The sequence below is a fragment of the Aulonocara sp. 'chitande type north' Nkhata Bay genome, linkage group LG7 (assembly GCF_057382095.1).
Source record: "Aulonocara sp. 'chitande type north' Nkhata Bay isolate Kocher_YH1m ecotype deep benthic linkage group LG7, A_spYH_male_GT1.1, whole genome shotgun sequence".
NCBI classification, from domain to species: Eukaryota; Metazoa; Chordata; class Actinopteri; order Cichliformes; family Cichlidae; genus Aulonocara; species Aulonocara sp. 'chitande type north' Nkhata Bay.
In genome coordinates this window covers 3,260,928-3,276,706 of record NC_141350.1, presented here as the reverse complement: position 1 = coordinate 3,276,706, position 15,779 = coordinate 3,260,928, and the positions used below count along the sequence as shown (strand labels likewise).

The following is a 15,779-nucleotide window of genomic DNA, read 5'->3' as shown; positions in this document are numbered from 1 at the left end:
TGCAACTAGAAATAGTTCCGAAAAAAATCAAAACACAAGCGGAACCATGAGTTTGAGGCTCTTGTTTTGCTTCCGACTGTTTTGACGGTACACCAAAATGCCCATGCTAGTCTTATATCTGTGAGTCTGTGACCGCTGTGATGAAAATGTGTCGGTTATGACGTTTAATGATCTGTACCACTGCGCTAAAATTGAGCTTTTGAAAACAGTTTAATCACAGTCATGGCTCGAGTCGTGAAAGTGTTTCGGACTTTGCGAAATCATTGGAAGAAAAGCACATTTGCTGTGTGTGTCTTGTCCTACGGTGGATACTGGCTGTATGGAAAACACTGGTGGGTATTTCATGCTATGAATGAGACAGAGTGCACAAATTCCCGTTTTCGCGTCCTAATTATGTATAATGTTTCATCAGTGACAGCGTCCTGCGCAGAGAGGCGTGTCTATTAGCCAGGGTAAGGTGTCACTGAATTATTACTCCAAAACACAAGTTTCCTCTTTGTGACAGTTATCCTTAACATCATCATTTGTGTTAGGAATATGGACAGCAGCAGATAGCACCACAGGAGCGAATCAGGAAAGCAACTGTGATTTTGAACCCTGCAGCTTGCAACGGGTAAGACGCATAATCTCCAGACGTCTCTCTGAGAGTCTTGTTTAATTTTTCTCAGAATATTTACAGCTTCCTGTGTTAATTTTCTCCAGGAAAGCCAACAACCTATTTGAAAAGAATGCTGCTCCTATTTTACACCTGGCTGGTGTGCAGATTACAGTAGTCAAGGTATTGTTTTCTATTTCAATTGGATATTTATCAGGTAATAGTGTCTCTGAGAGTGTCACAGAGCATGACATCACATCCAGATATTACATATCCCTCTACAGACAGACTATGAAGGTCAGGCTAAAAAACTGATCGAGTTAATGGAAGAAACAGACATGCTGATCGTGGCTGGAGGAGATGGCACGTTGCAGGAAGTGATCACAGGTTTACTGAGAAGGCCAGACCAAGTAGGTGTAATGTAATATAGTAACTGTGTTAATCTGACATCAGTTGTCTGTAATAACTATACTCAGTCTGATACGTAATTAAATCTTTCTTTTGGTGGATGTTTTCTGACCACAGGACGTCTTCAGTAAGACACCAATTGGATTCATTCCACTAGGCTCCCATAATTCCCTCAGTCCAAGTCTTCATCTCCTCAGTGACAACAAGGTCAAGTAAGTAATGTTTCAGCATCACACACAAAAAGATCATTACATATTCCCACGACAAACTTCACTGGGTTGTTATCATGTCACTCAGTAAATCTATAGTACAGAATTCCCGATTTCTTCCATTAACTAGAATGTTTTTAACGTCATTCATTTTCCAGGGACATCACATCAGCGGCACTGTCAATACTGAAGGGAGAAACTGTACCGCTGGATGTGCTCCAAATCAAAGTGAGAAACTGCTTATATATTGCTCTACATAGCCTTAAAGTTACAAACTAATGTCTGTACTTATTTAAAAACATGTTGCTGTTTTTAACAGTAAGCCGGTAAACTGGATTCATAAAGCACATTTTCCAAAGTTATTTAATATTTATTTTAAAAGCCATCAGGTAAAATATATATATATATATTTTAAAAAACATATATGAATATTTATTATAATAAAAGAAAATTACAAGAAAAAATAAATGCGTTTTATCAGTTTTTGTGAGTATTTTCTGATTTTTCCATGTGACATTATTTTTCAAGTTTAAAAAATATATACATTGATTTATTTTGATGATTTTCTGTTATTCTCCTTTTGTACCACTCAAACTTATTTATTCATTGACTTTCTTTTCATATTTTGAATACACGTTGGCCTAAACGTAAACATAAACTATTATTTTTTTATTTTCTTCTTAATATTTAATATTCTCTTTTGCCATGTTGTCGACTTTAAATTCAGCAGAAGAAATAAGCAAATTTAAATTCAGGTCTTCATGCAAATTATTTCATGTCCAAGGTGTGTAGTAATTAAAAAAAGTTCTTCCCAGAGACTTCAGAATCCTTGGCACTTGGGCTGTGCCATATCATATCATCTGCAACAATATAAATTTTTCCATGATATAAAAGTGTCATATTGCAGTATCTGTCCCATCTCAGTGACACCTGTTTATGTTTCCTAGCGCACACAACTGAAAGACAAGCCAGACTGTCTGACAGCAAGCGCTGAATTTCAGTTTTCAATTAGGGTTCAGTAAATAAGGAGCTACTTCAACAACCTCTAAAAAAGCACAGATCAAAACAAACAAAGAAACTCTGTGGAGTATAACCAGGTCAAGAAGGAGGAGAGACTAGCAGCTGGTGATGTGATACCCAAAAGTAAACAGATGACACAACTGCATACCGCTGCCATATGATAGGATGAGCAAACAGTGGATGGAAATTACTGGCGTGGTTACGTGGTGGAAAAACATGACTTTAAGCAGCTCGACCCACGACACCAAATCCCAGGTAGAAAATATGAGGTATAGAGAATCATATACCCATCCCTTTTCCTGCAAATGGTCAATAATGGCCGACTCAATAAAGTAAATAAAGTATGCAATGGCAAGTTAGTGACTGTTTCTGTAATTACAAGTAGAGATGTGTGGTGCTCTGATTCTACACTCAGTCAAACTGACAGTGTTTGACTCTTAGAATATAAAATACAATAAAAATAAATAAATACATAAATAAATTGACAACTAGCTAAGTGAGGAAGTAAATACAAAGCTGAATGCATCATTTTAAAAAGAAGTACTTTACATATACATGTTGTTATCCTTGATATTTAATGATGCACTGAAACTATTCTCAGTTCTATAAAAGTGGGAATTTAAACATGAGACATGTTCAAATGTAGTTTTTAGCCGTCAGCTGTAAAAGACTGATGGAGTATTGCTGTCAGTACCCACGTTTGTGAATGTGAGAACGAGGTGACATGTCTACTGGGAGAAACTGCATTGTTTTAACACTTGGACAGGAGTTTGACTTTGAAGTGTATGTGCTTGTTTTCCCAGGGAGAGAAAGAGCAGCCAGTCTTTGCTCTGATGGGACTGCGTTGGGGGGCTTTTAGAGATGTGGCTTCAAAAATCAGCAAGTAAGATTACTCAACACTGTAACTAGACGAGGAAGACAACGATTCTTCACATATAAGAATAATTAACCATAACGTTTCCCTACAGATATTGGTACCTCGGACCGCTGAAGACAAATGCGGCGCATTGGTTTAGCACTCTGAGGGTAAGGATGTTCTCTTTCCTTAAACATGCTGGCAAAGCGATTAATATGTCAATTTCCCCTTATTTTCTCCTGCATTGAAAATAACAGCAAACATCTCACTCCATTAACCTGTTGTAGTGTAAGTTTCACATCCTTAAAAAAACTTGGGGGTACATTTTGAAACGAGTCAGTTGGTGCAGCGGTAATGACACTATTCATTCACTACTATGTTTTAGGAGTGGCCTCTGGTCCGGGATGTCTCTGTGTCCTATTTGGCTCCCACGCTCCGGCCCCCCGACCTGCCCCCTGTGAAGGCCCCCAGGCCGAATCTGATCCACCGCATCATCCACAGGCTGAAGAACTACTGGAACCCACCAGCTGAAGGTGAGCGAATGTGACTGAACTTGAACAACTTGTAGCACAACAGCCCAGGACACTGTTTGTCTAATTGTTGCTTTGGTGGTTGTGTGTTTGGTCAGAGCTTCCAAAAGTGGAAGAGCCAGAGAAGTGGGAGGAGCAGCAGCTGTCAACGCTAGAGCTCTTTATTCAAACACACAACAAAAACCCAGTGGAGAGGGTCAGTTAAAAACCATTATATATGTAAAGCTGTGTTGCTATTCTTAGAAAAACAAAAGAAAACATCATGTCACTGCCCCTTTTAAGTGCTCTGTGCCTCTCGGAAGTTTTTGCATTCTTTATTTTAATTTTCAGCGCATCAATGACTCCCTCAGGATCAGTGCAGAGCCTCACAACTTGACCGTGGGCGAGTTCATTACTGCAGGGTCAGTAGTGTTTTTTTTCCTAAATTTCTGAAAGTGTGTGATTGTGCAAAATGCATTCAATGATTTTAATCCTTCTTCATAATAGCAATAAAAAAGCAGCAGACCCGACTGTATTCACTGAAAATGCCACAGAATTGGAGGCTGGTGCTTGCTGGCTGCAGCTGCCAGAGGTCAGAAATCCTTTAAAATCAAACCTGCTTTAAGGCTGTGATTCTATAAGTCAGTCTACTTCCAGAAGATCAGCGTGCGAGTTTTTGCCCTGACATTTAACTTTGCCACGGTCCCCGCAGGGCGCCTCTGGCTTCTACAACATCGACAATGAGGAGTATGAGGCGATGCCTGTGGAGGTAAGGCTGTTGCCACGGAAACTCCGCTTCTTCATCAGTGCCGAGCGCAGAGAGCAGCTCCTCTCACAGATCCAGTGATGAGAAAACAGAAGCCGAAAGAAGACAAGAACAGCGGGACAGAAGCCGAATTCGAGGGAAGCCAAAGAACCAGATGCCATCAAACCCAGAGTTCACCCTCAAAATGGATTTTTGCTTCGCCAGCAGTTTTTTAAATGATCATGAAGTGCTGATGGGGGCTGTTTTACTCCATGTAAACATAAAATATTCAGTACCAGTTACAAAAACAACTACCTTACAGGCTGTTTGCTGTATGTAAAAGGACCAAGGCTTCTTTTCTAAGCCAGTAACCCATGTACAGGCTGTCTTACAGGATGTTTACTGAAAAGTTCACTATTAACATGGTCAATAAAAATAATGTCTGCCCACCTCGGTGCAAGCAGTTTTTCTCCCTTTGTGATATTTATGTGTTCGATATCAAGGTTATAAAGCCATCAAAGCTGCACTTCTGCTGGTCTTCTTGGAAAAATTGTCGAGCTCATTTAAAGAGAAAGGAGCAAGTGACTGAGTAAAGATCAATGTGGGGACGTTGTGCCGACCTGAGTGTTTTGCAGTAGCTTGGACCTGGAGTTTTGGCACGCTGCACGGAGATGCCGAGTCTGATCGGACAGATGGCGTTAAGACAGCAAATCTGCAGGATTAAGCTTGTGGCTGCTTTGTGGGGCCCGTTGAGAATGCTGTGGGTTCATTTTGGTTTGGTTGAAAAATCTGAAGGTTTCAGGCGGAATATAAACGTAATTTCTACGTTTTTGCTAAAGAACGACTGACTTTAAATACAGTTTGTTTGTTTTTTACAGAGGAGGACTATTAAATTGAAATAGGAAAATGATGCGGTGTTAGAAGAAGATTAGATAACGCTTGAACCGTATCAGTGTTTTATTGTTTTACAATGGCAGTACAGTGAAACTGACAGTTGCTCATGCTATTGAGTTCTCGTGTACATTACTGACATCTCTTACAGTGTTTCGCATTAGTAGAGGTGAAGACTTGTTATTGTGTGATTACGCTTACAATCAAGAAAAAAAACAGTCACACTATTTGGATACGTTGCTGCATGTGTGCAATACTTTTGCCGTCTGTGACATTCAGTAATGTGAGAAGGCTGTACAAACGAATCATTTAGCTAATGCTGGTACACATCTGTGAACAGTTCCACAAAGAAGGCATTTTATACAGTGGTTTGTGTTGTGCACATTCCCTTTTTTTCTTTTAAACATTAAACATACATCTGGAAAACAAACGCTGTCAGAGGAAAGATGATATATCAGCTGATAAGTGAACAGACTAGGTAGTCAATCGTGGAAAAGCTAAGGTCATTCTGAAGTTCTCATGACAGTGTACGTAATGTTTTCAGAGAAATCAGTCACCTTGCTCTTGTAAGTTGAAAAACGTCACATTATGATAAGGCCCCATTCAAAAAACAGGGCTTAAAGGGGACCTACGATGCTCATTTCCAGGTCATGTTTTTGAATGGATACTACTAGAGTTGCTTTGCATCACTCAGAGTTCAAAATAATCCTTATTTGTCTTAAATACTTGGCTGTGGTGCAGATCTTTGACGTTTTAGTTTCTCTTCCTTTCTGATTGGCTGCCCCTCACGAACAGGAGGTGGGGCTTCTCATCTACACAGAAGCAACATCTTAAATATATAACACTGTGAAAAATGACTGTTCAGAGAATCTGCTTCCCAGACCTCGTTATTTGAAACTTTGGCCATGTTTAGTATGAGCGTATATGAGCCACTAAGGAAATGCAGAATAGGTCTCCTTTACTACCCTTTTCTTAAATATACAACACTTAGTGCATTTTATTTTCTTAACAAAGCCAGAAAAAATATGCTTGGGGTGGAGTACGCCAGAGAGAAAGTTAAAACCACTTCTTCAATTTTATACAAGGCAAACGTCAGACTTATGTGTTCCAACATGGAACAAATTATCACCGTGGTTGGCAAAGGGGTGGCTGAAATAAAAGCACTCTGCCAGCAGTATTCAAAAGACACAGTTGGCCCATTTCTAAAGCTGGGTTCACTGATGAAAGGACTGAGAAAAACAGACGGAACAGACCGAGTCCTTTCCGTGAATTTGCCCACAGAGGAGTTAAAGCTTCTGCTCGGCTCAGGACGTTACAGGGTTTTTTTTAAACGCACACAAAGAGATCTTTGTCATGAACACATCTGAACAGGAGCTGATCAACAAACAGCTTCATCGATTACGCTTTAGTTAGCAGAATTCTAAGAGACATATGAACAAGGCTCTGCAGTAGTTTGAAAAAGAAAATGTGACGGCTCATTTACAGGTGCTCCCGCTCTGGAGCAACTAGATGGCTCAGACTGTAAATCATAAAAACAGCATATAAAAAGTTCAATTTAAGCGTGACTGTGTGTATCGGGAAACAGTCCCGTGGCGGACGTGGTGCAGCATTCACAATAAGAGTTACACATTCATTGAAAAGTCTTCCACCAATTATGACAAATGAGAAGCTTCGACGTACAACAATGCAAAAGGTTTCCAGAATGCGTCGATCTCCTGCACTCTGTGATATCTAAATATTGTTTAAGGTGCATGGAGGTGAGCAAGGTCCTTAGAACAGCTTTTCCCTTATCACTCAGATTCATATTGCTTCCTTTTTCAAAGGCAATTAACGTGGTCCAAAAGCTTTTTTTCCCCCCTCAACCATTTCAGGAATAGTCAGACAAAAAAACAAAACATAAGAACAGAATTACAGCTGTTATTCTGAGGTCTGTGTGATTCCCCAGGAAAGATATCTGAAGTGCACAAATTCATTTCGAGGAACCTTAAATCCATTTTTTAGACAAACCACAAGTGGACGTCAAAGTGCCGGTGACTTCACTACAGTAGCAGGTGCAATCATCAGACAGTTTACATTTTCATCCAGTGCTTCAGTCCTGGTCACTTAATCAAAGTCAAACAAGTATGCACACAAGAAAACTGGTTCAGACAAAAACAGCAAGGAGTGACTCGCAGAAGATGTTAATGGCCACAAGTCTGCTCAGCAGTATTGGTGTTTATCACCCACTGTGAGGAAGTGCACAATGTTAGGTGTCCTTTTCTTCCACAGTGGTTGGAAACAGTCTCCTCAGGTTAAGATGAGACACACACACAGAAGAGAAGAGAGCAGATGAAGTCCCAGGATGGAGGCAGTGTCTTCAGAGTCTTGTATTTGTGACCCTAGTAGGCACATATAATCCAGGCTTCCGAGTTTCCCGGGTTGAATGGGGTTCAGGGGCAGCAGAGGTTGTCTATGACCAGCGTTACATCGAAACCATAAACCTCCAGCAGGTCGGCAAGGAAGGCTCGATCTCCCTGGGGATCCAGCCCCATGGCCCTCACGTGCTCACCGGTGAGAGTGGGGTCGGCGCTTCCTGCTACCTCTGACAGGGTCTGGAAGATGCGGTTATTAAGCTCCATAAAGAACCTAAGATGAGATTAAAAGGCAACTGCATTAATACGTGGGCCACACTGCACTTGTCTGAGTATGACTCAAGTCCATTATCAACCATGCAACCAGCTGTCAAGGACTCACAGGATGAAAAGATCCTCTTCATTTGATGTGCAGTCTTCACCCACCTCCTGAGAGTACAGCAGCAGTTGCCTTTGAAAAGAAAAAGTCAGTCACTGTAAAATCTAAAAATAACAAACGCTCATTTTGCAGCGTATTTCTATGACCACAAAACAAATGCATTTTGCAAATTTAAACAAAAAGAAAGAGGAGCGACACAATTTTAACGCACCTCTGCTCAGTCAGCTTCCTGTATTTCTCCTTGTCTGCTGCGGTCAGCCTGAGCAGCTGCTGCAAATGGCTCCTGTGAGTTTTCACATTCTGGTTATCGATATAGACGTCATACAGCTCCTTTTTCTCCTCAAAGATCTTCTCCGTGGTGCCTTCAAACATATCACGTGGGAAAACATGTCTATATAAAAGAACTCATCACTTTATGTTGTAAATCAAACATTTACAGTTAAACTTCACTCACAGGCCACGTATGACAGCTCTGTTTCCAGGGCAGAGATGTCGGCTATGTTGATGTAGAAGAAAGGCCGTAATTCAGGCACAGAAACTCCAATGCCAGGTAATGAAACGTTGGCCAGGCAGCAACAGCAATACACTGAGGGAATATGAAAATACTGAATGAAAACCCTCCAAAAAGAGGAAAAAACACCACACATGCTTCTCTGTTTGACTATTCGTTACATCTTGATCCCTTTGCATCACATTATTGTGAAAACAGAATGTGCATACGCAGTAAATCACATATTACTAGAGCTATAGAGAAATGTGCACAAGCTATGATTAAGCAACTCACCCCTGTAGCAGACAACTCCTACAGGTGGAGGCGAGAAGATGAGTATGCGCTTCCGAAGCAGCGCGAACTTCCACAGCACCATTATTTGCTCCCCGAAAAACTGGATGAACTGGGACATGCAGCCAGCCGGGTGGGTGATCTACAGGGTGCAAGTAGTGGCAAATGTGGTCATTTTTGGGGTTACGTTCGATGTTTCAGAGCATTCAAGACAAGGGAGCATCAGTAACCAAAGTGTGTGCTTTCAGACCTTCATTTCAGGGTGCATGCAGCGGCTTATATTAGTAACACTCCAGGTCGGGCAGGCGGTGACTAGTCCGTTTCCTGTAGGGGGAAGAATGGCCTTCTTATCCTCATAGAAGGCCTCTAGTGGAGAATACTGGCCAGGACACTGCAACTGGTGTCTTCAAGGGGATGACAAGGGGGAAAAGAAGGAATGTGAGCAGATTAAGCTTGAACTCACTTCTTTCTGCACATTCCCACCGGTGCTCACAGCTCATGTTACTACGTGGACTTTAAATTGTGTATTCAGTATTAGCCAGTGTTTGGTCCTCCTAACGCAAGATCACAGATTGTGCAAAGCAGAAGTTATCCATAAATTGCACAGTGAGATCATCTGAGGCCAGCTGTATGAAATAAATTTAACTTTTCTATTTGATTTAACCACTTAAGCCATACAGATCACACATTTTAGGCTTGCTACTGCAAAGTGTCACACATAAAATGTAGCCAAGAGTTCCACACTCCCTTCAAGTTACAGCAGATCTGCTTTAACTGTAACCCAAACCTGTGGTTGTGTCACATACTGTATTTCTACAGTCAGTGAGACTCAGGATTTTATCACAAGGAGAGCAGTGTTTCAGAAGAGAGGAGGAGAGATGCTGTTAACAGTATTTTCTTCACTCCTGTGCTAAGACTTCATAGAAAAACTGCATGTCAGTGGGTTCTTGTGACAAAAGCTGCAACTGGGATCCTGAGTTCATGTTTAATAAATGAGCCTATATTAAAGGCAGGCATATAAAAAGGAACCTGTGGGCAGGGTATGAAGAGGAAGGAAGAAAACAGCAACTCTACATGTCTGACCTGACTTGGTTCTCCAGGAAGTGCATGTAACGGTAGAGCAGAGTGTAGGACGGAGACAGAATTCCCACAGACTTCATTCTCGCTCCTCGTTCCAGCTCACTCTCCACGGGCATGTTCGCAAAACATGCCAGACCGAAGTAGCCACCCTTACGGAAATATCTGTCCAGTGGGCATAACGGAGAGCAGGAGACCGTCAGACTGACAGATTTCTGAGCCTCATTGAGCTGAAAATCTGACATGTGGAAGTACGTACATGAAGTCGCTGGTGATCCGATGAGAACCGCTGGCCATTGACTTGAATTCAACACCATCCAAGTTGATGTCATGAGGCAGGCACCACTCTATCATATTCCCTGCCATTCACAAATACACACACACAATAACCCATGAAGTCACTTCCTACACTGTCTACTTTCATCCTGGCAACTTCCTCCAATCCTGCATGTTAGTCATGTGTTAGCCAGAGGTCAGGGAGAGTAAGAAAGCAGTGACTCAGCCAACACAACTATGTAAAACGTGAAGAAACTTAGGAATTAGAGAGTTCTGATCAATTCTAAACAAGATCTAAGTGGAAGGATTTCCCCTTTAGACGATTTGGGACTTCAGTAACTTATTTTTGCATGAGCTTTAAAGGATGTTTGACTTTTGTCTCGTGTTGAAAGGTTGCCTCACAATAGTTGAGGTTATTTCTTCGTTGTGGCTTTTATGAAAACCGTTCAGCATAATGCACGGTTGCACAGATAAAGATGTCAAAACATCACATGATCATCATTTCTGCGGTTACGCAGTCCATGTCTGAGAATTTTAAATGCGAAGGATAAAGAGACCAAAGTCTGCTTGCTCACCTGATCTTGTATCAAAGGTAACCACAAACACGGCCACTATCTGGTCTTTTTCCTCCCACTGATCCTTCACTGAGAGGCCGGGGAAAGGGGCGTTACGGTCTGTACCGAGAGGCTGCGGGCGATCCCAGCCGTGCCCGGACAGCTCGGTTCGGCCCGGGCTTCCGTCCCCTTTGACAACAACAGCAGCTGTCACATTGCGTGTCGGACCGGGGGGGATGATGATGGTGGTGGCGTCGATGGTGGTGCTGCTGCTCCACCCAGTACCAGCCGCAGTGTCTGTCGGCGCACTTTTCTCCGCCGCGGAGTCTTCTTCTCGCGGCGGCTGAGGCGTAGGTTGAGCCGCCTGGTTCGGATCGGGCGGTGGGATCTCCTCCCAGTCCAGGAGCGGGGCTCGGTCCGACTGTTCCACCATGGTGCTGCTGCTGCCTCCGAGGACACGAGAAAGAAGGGGAGAAAATACACAAAGCTCCGACGTGTCGAGCGGGTTAAGCACGGCGTGAGAGACGGATCATGCTTTCCTGCTGCTCGCGGAGTTGTTTTCTATGTATTTGTAAGCGTGTCACATCCACGGACGGGGCTTCTTTTCCTCCTCCTGCCTCACTGTTTTGATGACGTAGCCCACTTCCGCCCACGTGTCTATATTACTATTTAATACAGTGACCTATTTTTTTTTTTACATTTCCCCTGTCAAATACACAAACTTTTAAGTTACTTACAACAATGAATATTTGCAACTGTCCTTAATAATGACTGTAAAGCGACTTAATAGGCTCATTTAAAAAAATCTTTTAATGAATTTTTATTCTTACTTTCAATGTCAAATGTTAGCTTTTCGTAATATCCCCACACTACCCTAACATTAACGAAATATCACATTTCTTTACTAATGCTTTACGTCAAGGTGTTTCTTCAATTACCACAACTCAACCAATCAGAGGGTTCGATGACTGAAACCGGTGGCGTCATTTATTTAAACAGGAAGTCATGCATATGTGGCGCGAAATTCAAGCGTTTTGGCGTGGATGGTCATTTGTTTGTAAGTATACGTGATAAACACACGTTATTAGGGGTATAAGCAATATGGGAAACATCTTTCGAGCTTAATGTTTTTGCTGGCAATAATAAAACAACTGGGCGGGGAACTAATTAATTTGACTTTTAGTGGGCTGCTTATAGTAACCCTTTATCCTACACTAGGCCTCTGGCTTTAGAGGTGTGGGGGTGTAACTGTAAACTTGTTACCTCTATGAACAAGCAGGCTTCACATTTTGTGCATAACATCGGTCCAGATTTTAGCACAGCACTGTTGTGCTCTCAGGTGTAAAAGGATATGGCATTATAAAAGAAGCCATTCCCCAAACTCAGGCCCCAAGCATGGCTACTTTATTTGATGGAATCAGCCAGCAGCTAGATTTTTCTAGCTGTGGAGAAGAGAGCAGCAGCAGCAGCAGCAGCGGTGACAACTCTGATGACAGCACCTCCAGAGTCTACAGTCCCACCTCTGCCTGCAGGACCCCCGGAGCGCAACGTCACTTCAGTAGAAGCAACTCTTTATGTTCCCCTCAGCACTGTACCAGCCCCATACCTTACGCCTCCTGGAGGAAGCTGAGACTGTGTGACTCTCCCAGCACACCCAAGGTGGGGAAGAATATAGAGTAAAGATGCTTCTGTTCCCCGTCTGTGTGCTTGAATGATGTTTGTTTTTTCTTTGTCTTTCTCTCTTTCTATAGAGTTTGCTATCAAAGGCCTCCCAGCCTTACTCCAGTCTTAAGATAAGTCGTCAACAGCGAACTCTGCGTTTTGCATCAGCTGCCGCAAACCTAATCACAGCACCTCTCGTCAACGTGAATCCTTTCACCCCAGACCCGGTGCGCAGGAACAGCGAGCAACCGTGGAGGAACAGTTGTAGAAGTGACGATGATGATGACTTTGGCCGCAGGTATGCGATTCCACCTTATTACATGCCGGCTGTCACAATAAGAATCTCCAACTGATGACAAAAATGCTTTCAGGATTCAAATTGAACTAGTTTTGGTCTAAACTTAGAGACGTGTCCTGATACACAGGCCGGACTTTTGTAGTTCTGTATATAAAGGGCTAAATGCCCTTTCTGTATTCCAGGTTTAAACACAGCCTAACATCATCTGAAGAGGATGATGACGCCTTTCTCCCACCAAAGGTACAAAGCTATTTTTACCAGTACTTGTGTTGAATGTAGCCCTCCCCTTTCAGATGCTTCTGATATGATTTCATCATCGGGCTTTGTCATCTTCAGCTGCCTCCTCACTTTGTGTTTTGTCCAAAAATGACATCCTGCCAGCCCTACTTCCGGAATTTCTACAAGGAATCTCTAGCAGAAAGAAAACTGCTGTCAGAATCCTCACAAAGTGATTTCCTTGTGGACTTATTACCATATTTGGTGAATCATCACAGAAGAAACCCCAGTTCTCCTCTCATGCGGAGTGACGTGTGCTCTTTCTTTAGAAATCTTTCCTTCTTACCATGTCTGTTTAATCTGGCAGAGACGAGCTGTCCAAGCCTTTATGCTGTCACGCTATGAGAGCGAATTCCTGGAGCTAGAGTGCATTGGTGTGGGTGAGTTTGGTGCAGTTTATAAGTGTGTGAAGAGGCTGGATGGTTGCTTGTACGCCATCAAGCGCTCCAGACGACCCCTGGCAGGCTCTGCCAATGAGTGAGTCAGCACCGTTTCTGTTTGGCTAACACACATCAGCCCTCCCTATCGTTTAAACACCTTCACTGATAAGATTTTTTTTTTTGTTCTTTTATTAGGCAGCTGGCCCTAAAGGAAGTGTATGCACATGCTGTGCTTGGGCACCACCCACATGTTGTCCGATATTACTCAGCATGGGCTGAGGATGATCACATGATTATTCAGAATGAATACTGTGACGGTAGGTTTCAAATCGGCATCTAAAGTAGAATATAAAATGAAGGACGGCGTTGATTTTTGTCTTCCCGTGTGTGTCCCTCAGGTGGAAGTCTTAATGGCGCTATTGTAAAGAGGGAGGCAAAGGGAGAGCTGTTCACAGAGGCAGAGTTGAAAGATCTGCTTCTGCAAGTGTCTGTGGGTCTAAAATACATCCACGGCTCAGGCCTCGTTCACTTGGACATCAAACCAAGTGCGTCTGTTTGACCACTTCTCCCTTTGGACGTTCATTCACTGCCTCGTTCCTAACAGTTTTTTTCTTTTTAGGTAATATATTCATTTGCCACCGCCCCAGCGCAATTGTGACGGGTGAGAGTGAAGAGGAAGAAGATGGAAACCCTTCAACCAGAATCATTTACAAAATCGGTATTGATGTTGAATAAAGTGCTACCTTTTTGACCGATTTATTTTTGTTACCGTCGGCTGACTTTGAGTTTTCTGCAGGTGATCTGGGTCACGTGACATCAGCCACCAGTCCTCAAGTTGAGGAGGGGGACAGCCGCTTTCTGGCCAGTGAAGTCCTGCATGAGGTAACTGTTCTGAATGCTCATTCGCATTAGAGGAAAACTGGCTAGTTGCACTTTCCTGTTTTGTGGTAATTTCACATTTCAGTTGTCTCACTGCTCCCCAGGATTACAGTCACCTCCCCAAGGCGGACATATTTGCCCTGGGCCTCACGGTGCTGCTGGCTGCCGGGGCTTCTCCTCTGCCGCTAAATGGAGATCAGTGGCACAGTCTTAGAGAGGGGCGTCTCCCCAAGCTGCCACAGGAGCTCTCGCCTCCCTTTAGATGTTTACTTCAGGTAATTCTGTAACCTTGTTGTTTTAAAAATATTTCATTTAATGCTATTTAAACACTAATTCTTAGTTGCCACCTGTCTAAATATCATTTTTACTTGTTATAGCTGGAATAGCTTATCTTTAGCACTTTTTCTCTGTCAGTTGTTGCTGGAACCAGACCCAACAAGGCGGCCATCTGCTAGGGAGCTTTGCAAGCACACAGTCTTGAGGGAGAAGAGGACTGAGAGGCTGGCTGCTCAGCTGCGAAGAGAGTTGACTGTAGAGAGGTTCAGGACCGCCATGCTTGAGAAGTAAGAAGAAAACTGAAAATAATTTAAGCTGCAGTCCCCAGTTCGAAGGTTTCAGACCCAAGTCGCACTTGAAGTATTGCAGTAATTAATGGAGATGATGGGAGACTTTCAGAGTACTTATAAATCACTTATAATAAATAAATGCATTGTTAAGGAAGTGAAACCCCAAGAGAAGTTATAGGCCCAAGTGTTGCTTCTGAAGCGGTGACAATGCAAAAAAATGCACGAATCGTACCAGCAGGTGGTGCTGTTTCATCTCAGCAATGCTGTAGTAGTCGCCTGTGACAGCCTGTAGTAACCTCTCATTCCTATGTTCATATTTAACAGGCTGGTTTTGGTATCTTAATGACTAATTATAGTCGAAAACACTTTCATTTCCCCTTTCAGAGAACTCCAGGAGGCCCGTCAGGCAGCTTTGTCACCCAAGCAGAACCACCTACAGGGGCACAGACCACCTGTCAAGATGGGCTCCCTCCCCAAACCAGGGAGGAGGCTTGTTGGTAGAAAGACTGCAAGATCCATGAGCTTTGATTGCCCAGGTTATGAAGTCTGAGATGACGTGAAGCCTAATTTTCTGTTTTTTGCTGTGGTGTTTACTGTGACACTCTGCCAAGAAGTTGTGGTAAAGAATGCAGCAGAAGGCAATGTAGCGTGACTCCAGCAGCAACCGTAACAGAGACGATCGCTACATAATCTTATTTTACGTTGTGACTCAGACTTAAAGCATCGGGAAGAACTGTTTTAATTATATTCTTGACTCAAACATGTTCCAGGTGATAATTTTAACATCTCATAACAAGTGAAGACCAGTATGCTTAACAAGTCAGGCACTTGGTTGTTTTTTTTCTTTTTCTTTTAAAACCTGTAAATAAACATTTTAAGCATCTTATCAGCATTTTATTTTGTGTTTTGAGTAGACTGTTTTATTTTGTTTTCCTGTGTCTCTGTGGTGACCTTTGTAATCCAGAAGATGAACAGGGACTTTCCAGTGTAGTGTTGCTCTTATCTATAACTACAGCCAACTGTATTTTGGGCTTGAAAAGCATGAGCCACCATACTGTGAAAGTTAT

The 15,779-nt window shown here is 42.7% G+C and overlaps 3 protein-coding genes across 5 annotated transcripts; 2 read left to right on the top strand and 1 right to left on the bottom strand.

Annotated features, from left to right (window-relative positions):
* Nucleotides 1-79: 79 nt before the first annotated feature.
* On the top strand, nt 80-4,857 carry agk (acylglycerol kinase). The gene is made up of 14 exons (XM_086297996.1): nt 80-332; nt 413-452; nt 534-613; nt 703-778; nt 880-1,005; nt 1,121-1,215; nt 1,371-1,440; nt 3,036-3,115; nt 3,201-3,258; nt 3,474-3,621; nt 3,717-3,814; nt 3,949-4,019; nt 4,105-4,189; nt 4,310-4,857. Exons 1-14 carry the CDS (start codon nt 223-225, stop codon nt 4,442-4,444), a joined length of 1,272 nt encoding a protein of 423 aa, XP_086154122.1. The 5' UTR covers nt 80-222; the 3' UTR covers nt 4,445-4,857.
* Nucleotides 4,858-5,287: 430 nt separating this feature from the next.
* On the bottom strand, nt 5,288-11,275 carry dennd11 (DENN domain containing 11). The gene is made up of 9 exons (XM_086297982.1): nt 10,673-11,275; nt 10,081-10,180; nt 9,828-9,986; nt 8,995-9,148; nt 8,748-8,886; nt 8,418-8,549; nt 8,175-8,325; nt 7,967-8,035; nt 5,288-7,858 (listed from the first exon to the last, which is right to left on the bottom strand). Exons 1-9 carry the CDS (start codon nt 11,082-11,084, stop codon nt 7,663-7,665), a joined length of 1,512 nt encoding a protein of 503 aa, XP_086154108.1. The 5' UTR covers nt 11,085-11,275; the 3' UTR covers nt 5,288-7,662.
* Nucleotides 10,748-15,598, top strand: wee2 (WEE2 oocyte meiosis inhibiting kinase). Of its 3 annotated transcripts, none has more exons than XM_086297981.1 (12): nt 10,748-11,147; nt 11,974-12,310; nt 12,403-12,611; nt 12,794-12,851; nt 13,195-13,364; nt 13,463-13,584; nt 13,666-13,812; nt 13,887-13,985; nt 14,064-14,149; nt 14,251-14,421; nt 14,561-14,709; nt 15,097-15,598. In XM_086297981.1, exons 1-12 carry the CDS (start codon nt 11,083-11,085, stop codon nt 15,260-15,262), a joined length of 1,779 nt encoding a protein of 592 aa, XP_086154107.1. In that variant the 5' UTR covers nt 10,748-11,082; the 3' UTR covers nt 15,263-15,598. The 3 variants fall into 3 exon arrangements, with proteins under 3 accessions (XP_086154107.1, XP_086154105.1, XP_086154106.1); XM_086297979.1 differs by lacking the exon at nt 10,748-11,147 and adding an exon at nt 11,173-11,708 and having other exon boundaries at nt 12,038-12,310; XM_086297980.1 differs by lacking the exon at nt 10,748-11,147 and adding an exon at nt 11,175-11,708 and having other exon boundaries at nt 11,991-12,310.
* The last annotated feature ends 181 nt before the right edge of the window (nt 15,599-15,779 follow it).

Coding starts and splice junctions, on each gene's coding strand:
- dennd11 (XM_086297982.1), bottom strand. CDS start 11,084: ATGGTGGAACAGTCGGACCGAGCCCCGCTCCTGGACTGGGAGGAGATC. Junction 10,181..10,672: donor TACCTTTGATACAAGATCAG/GTGAGCAAGCAG, acceptor TGTGAATGGCAG/GGAATATGATAGAGTGGTGC. Junction 9,987..10,080: donor CGGATCACCAGCGACTTCAT/GTACGTACTTCC, acceptor CCCACTGGACAG/ATATTTCCGTAAGGGTGGCT.
- wee2 (XM_086297979.1), top strand. CDS start 11,559: ATGCTTTACGTCAAGGTGTTTCTTCAATTACCACAACTCAACCAATCA. Junction 13,986..14,063: donor CAGAATCATTTACAAAATCG/GTATTGATGTTG, acceptor AGTTTTCTGCAG/GTGATCTGGGTCACGTGACA. Junction 14,710..15,096: donor AGGACCGCCATGCTTGAGAA/GTAAGAAGAAAA, acceptor TTCCCCTTTCAG/AGAACTCCAGGAGGCCCGTC.
- agk (XM_086297996.1), top strand. CDS start 223: ATGGCTCGAGTCGTGAAAGTGTTTCGGACTTTGCGAAATCATTGGAAG. Junction 3,259..3,473: donor ATTGGTTTAGCACTCTGAGG/GTAAGGATGTTC, acceptor ACTATGTTTTAG/GAGTGGCCTCTGGTCCGGGA. Junction 3,622..3,716: donor CTGGAACCCACCAGCTGAAG/GTGAGCGAATGT, acceptor GTGTTTGGTCAG/AGCTTCCAAAAGTGGAAGAG.